The sequence below is a fragment of the Leopardus geoffroyi genome, chromosome C2 (assembly GCF_018350155.1).
Source record: "Leopardus geoffroyi isolate Oge1 chromosome C2, O.geoffroyi_Oge1_pat1.0, whole genome shotgun sequence".
Taxonomy (NCBI): domain Eukaryota; kingdom Metazoa; phylum Chordata; class Mammalia; order Carnivora; family Felidae; genus Leopardus; species Leopardus geoffroyi.
In genome coordinates this window covers 22,501-25,734 of record NC_059333.1, presented here as the reverse complement: position 1 = coordinate 25,734, position 3,234 = coordinate 22,501, and the positions used below count along the sequence as shown (strand labels likewise).

General features: G+C 48.5%; 1 protein-coding gene across 1 annotated transcript; it reads right to left on the bottom strand.

Annotated features, from left to right (window-relative positions):
- LOC123610431 (microtubule-associated protein 1S-like) lies at window positions 1-3,018 on the bottom strand. The gene is made up of 2 exons (XM_045501017.1): window positions 1,580-3,018; window positions 1-497 (listed from the first exon to the last, which is right to left on the bottom strand). The coding sequence occupies exon 1, from the start codon at window positions 2,890-2,892 to the stop codon at window positions 2,239-2,241; it is 654 nt and encodes a 217-aa protein (XP_045356973.1). The 5' UTR covers window positions 2,893-3,018; the 3' UTR covers window positions 1-497; window positions 1,580-2,238.
- Window positions 3,019-3,234: the final 216 nt, after the last annotated feature.

The following is a 3,234-nucleotide window of genomic DNA, read 5'->3' as shown; positions in this document are numbered from 1 at the left end:
CTCTAGTGAGATTTTCATATGCTAAAGAAGACTCACTGGATATTGGAAGACTAGCTATTGTCAAGCTAATATTGTCTTTCCCCCTAAGCAAATCATTAGCATTGAGACTGTAGTGAGTTCCTGGAGAAACCTTCCTCAAGTATTTGCCAATGGGCTGCAGGTTATAGCGAAATTTACTTTTATCTGCCATTTCCTTCTGCCTTTGTTTCCCACATCATTCCCCCCTGGACAATTTTGGCCCTTAAAATCTTTGAGGTTGCTGAGGGTGGAAGTTCTCATCTTCTGTAACTTCTTCCTGCTGAGTAGGGGCACAGAGATGTCCCTACCTATGGGCCAATATTGGTCAATTGGGGAAGGTATTTATACATAGGAGTTACCACTGGCAGAGGCAGCCAATCCAAGGTAGACAACATATATGAACCTCCTTGAGTAGAAAGGATCAGCTATCTTCTAGAAGTTATGGTTGTGAAGGAGTGTTGGCACCAGGCAGGGAGACACTGGAAAAGACAACAAAAGAGCGTTCATATTATGAGAAAGAGAAGCCAAAAAAAAAAAAAAAAAAACAAACCTTTGGTAATTTTCTTTCAGTCCATTACTGTCATTTGAAGAGAGATTTGAGGCCTTCCACTAGTTCACAGGAATACAAAAGCATGTCAGCTTGCATACTAGATTCCTGTGAGGAAGGTCCAGGTTTAATTCTTGATATGTGAATCCATTAAGAATGACCTAATTTTACTATAGTGGGAGTCCATAATACAACCCAGTAAGGGGACCTTCCATTTTGGAGTTAAAACCTCTGCTGTATTAGACTTCCAAGCCTTTAAATACATCATGTCTTTTGGGTTTATATGGGGTGGGCTTCTGGTAACTGTCAGATCAGGGTCAGGAAGGCTATGACTTGCATATTCATTTAGAGATGTATCAATTAACCTGGCCTCAAGTGAATAATTAAACATAACACTATAGTCTATCTATTGATAGGTCTACAGTGAGAAAAGACTTTCCATATGCAGTTATTGGAGGAGTTCATCCCATTTTTAGTTGTTTAAGCAATCATATGCCCATTGGGTCCTGTTACTATCTGCAAAGAATAATAAGCAAGAAGATTGTCCATACCTGTGCTATTGTGACAAATTTTTTTTCAAGTTTATCTCAAGTTGTCCAGCTTAGGCAAACAATATTTGTAGACTATCAGAAATAGAATTTTACATCCATGAAGGTGCATTATTGAAACATAGGTTTTTTTCTCTAAAAACCCTCATTTCCAGAGGAAGCCAAATCAACACTAACTGATTTGTAAAACAAGTCCAGTTTTCACAAACTTGGCCTAATTAATTACATAAGCTCAGCAAGACTACTGATTGATCCTATAGATCTTTGAAAGTTTGCTTTGCTGGAACCTTTCATAAGGAACCTCTAGATTGAAATTTTAGTAGCCTGTCTAGGCCAGAAGTCAAGCCAAGTACTTGCCGTCAGACCTGCCTGCAAAACCTGAAGCTTTGGGCAGATTCTTCTTCATGATTTCCCAAAAGTATCCTAAAGTTCCTGCACCTGCCAGGAAGTGACATTCTTTACTCACCTTGTAAGGATTCTGGGAACTCTGTAAGCAAGGTATCAGGCCAACATTTCCAAGGGGCTTTATTGGCGTCATGCTTCATAGTCATTCTTAGTTCCTTAAAAATGTTACCGTTCTGGCCAGGGTACTAACTTCCAGCCATAAGGCAGGCTTTTTCTCCCCGTAGAGTAGCCACGGTTGAGGGGATTGCAGCGTGCGTGATTGACATGAAAGTGTTCCAATAAGAGCATTCTTCTCAAAAGGCCCTGAAATGAGGGCAAAGGAAGGAAAGAGTACTCATCAAGTTTGCACTAGCTCAGAGTACAGATGAAAAGACTCATTGCCCCACATGATGGGCGCCATATAAATGATGAGGTTTTTGGGGGTGATAGTGGGGTTCGCGGGGTCCTGAGTCCATGCCAAGAAAGAATTCTTGAAAACGTCTTTGGTGCACAAAGGTGATTTTATTGAAGCACAGGGACAGGACCTGTGGGCAGGAAGAGCTGCTCTTTCTGTTTGCATTTTGAATTTACTGCGGGTCCAGTGAATTTTGGTGTAGGTTGTAAAGTTTGTGTGTACATTTCATTTCATATGGTTTCCAATTAATTGTTCCTTAACTATTTTTGGCGAAGTTGGGGGACAGTGAGCTCCGCTTCAGTTTCAATTTCCAAAATGTCATGGATTTAGCGGGCGGCCAGGAGGGGGCGCTGCCTCCACGGACCTGTGAGCCCAGTGTTGTCCCGCACTACCGCCACTGCCTGCAGGGGGCGCCCGAGCCCCGCTCCCTGACGCGGGCGCGCGCACGCGCATTCAGCGCGCCTCTTGAGTGACAGGAGCTCCGCTTCTTCAGGACCCGCGCTGTGGCGGCTTCTGGAGGACGTGGGGCCGCGTCCACGCCGACAAGAACCCGTCTCCTCAGGACCCGCCGCGGGAGGAGCAGGTGAGGAGAAAGCGAGGCCCGGGGAGGAGGAGCTTCCGGAACGGGGATGCTGAGGGGGTCGGTGTTCAGGGGACCGGGCGGAGCAAGGGCCCGGCGCGGCTTCGTGCGCGGTAACACTGTGTCCCCCGCGGGGCTGTGCGCGCGGCCGTCGGGTCATCCCGCTCCGGGCCCTGGGCCTGCGGGGCCGCGCGTCCGTCTTCCTGCTCCGCGCCGACTCGGTTCCCGCCGCGTCTTTACGCGGTTCGCGGTCCGGGAGCAAGTGCCCCGGCGGTGCTTGCGCTCCCGCCGCTCTGGCAGCGCGGGGTCCGTCCCGTCTCCGCGCGCGGGTCGGGGTGTCCGTCCCGTGTCCGTGACGGCGTCGTGGGGAGTTCGATGCGATGGCCCCGGATCTGCACATCGCTCTGGGCAGGACGGACGTGGTCACAGGATCGATTCCTCCACCTCCAGGAGCACAGAGTAGCTTTCCGTCCCTGTGCGTCTTCCTCCGTTTCTGTCCCCAGTGCCCTGTCCTCAGAGAGCAGGCCTGTCACCTCCTGCTTAGATTTCCTCCCGGGCCCTTCTTTCCTTCTGAGGCAGTTGTAAATGGGATCGTGTCTTCACTTCTCTTTCCAATGGGTCGTCGGGAGTGTGTAGATGTGCACGTGGTGTTTGTGTGTTGATCTCGTATCCTGCGGGCGTGCTTAGTTATTAGTTCTGTTTACCTTAAATATAACACTGCCGGTTTCTACCAGCAAAAATG

Excerpts from the sequence above, each read along its gene's own strand:
- LOC123610431 (XM_045501017.1), bottom strand. The coding sequence starts at position 2,892 with ATGTGCAGATCCGGGGCCATCGCATCGAACTCCCCACGACGCCGTCAC.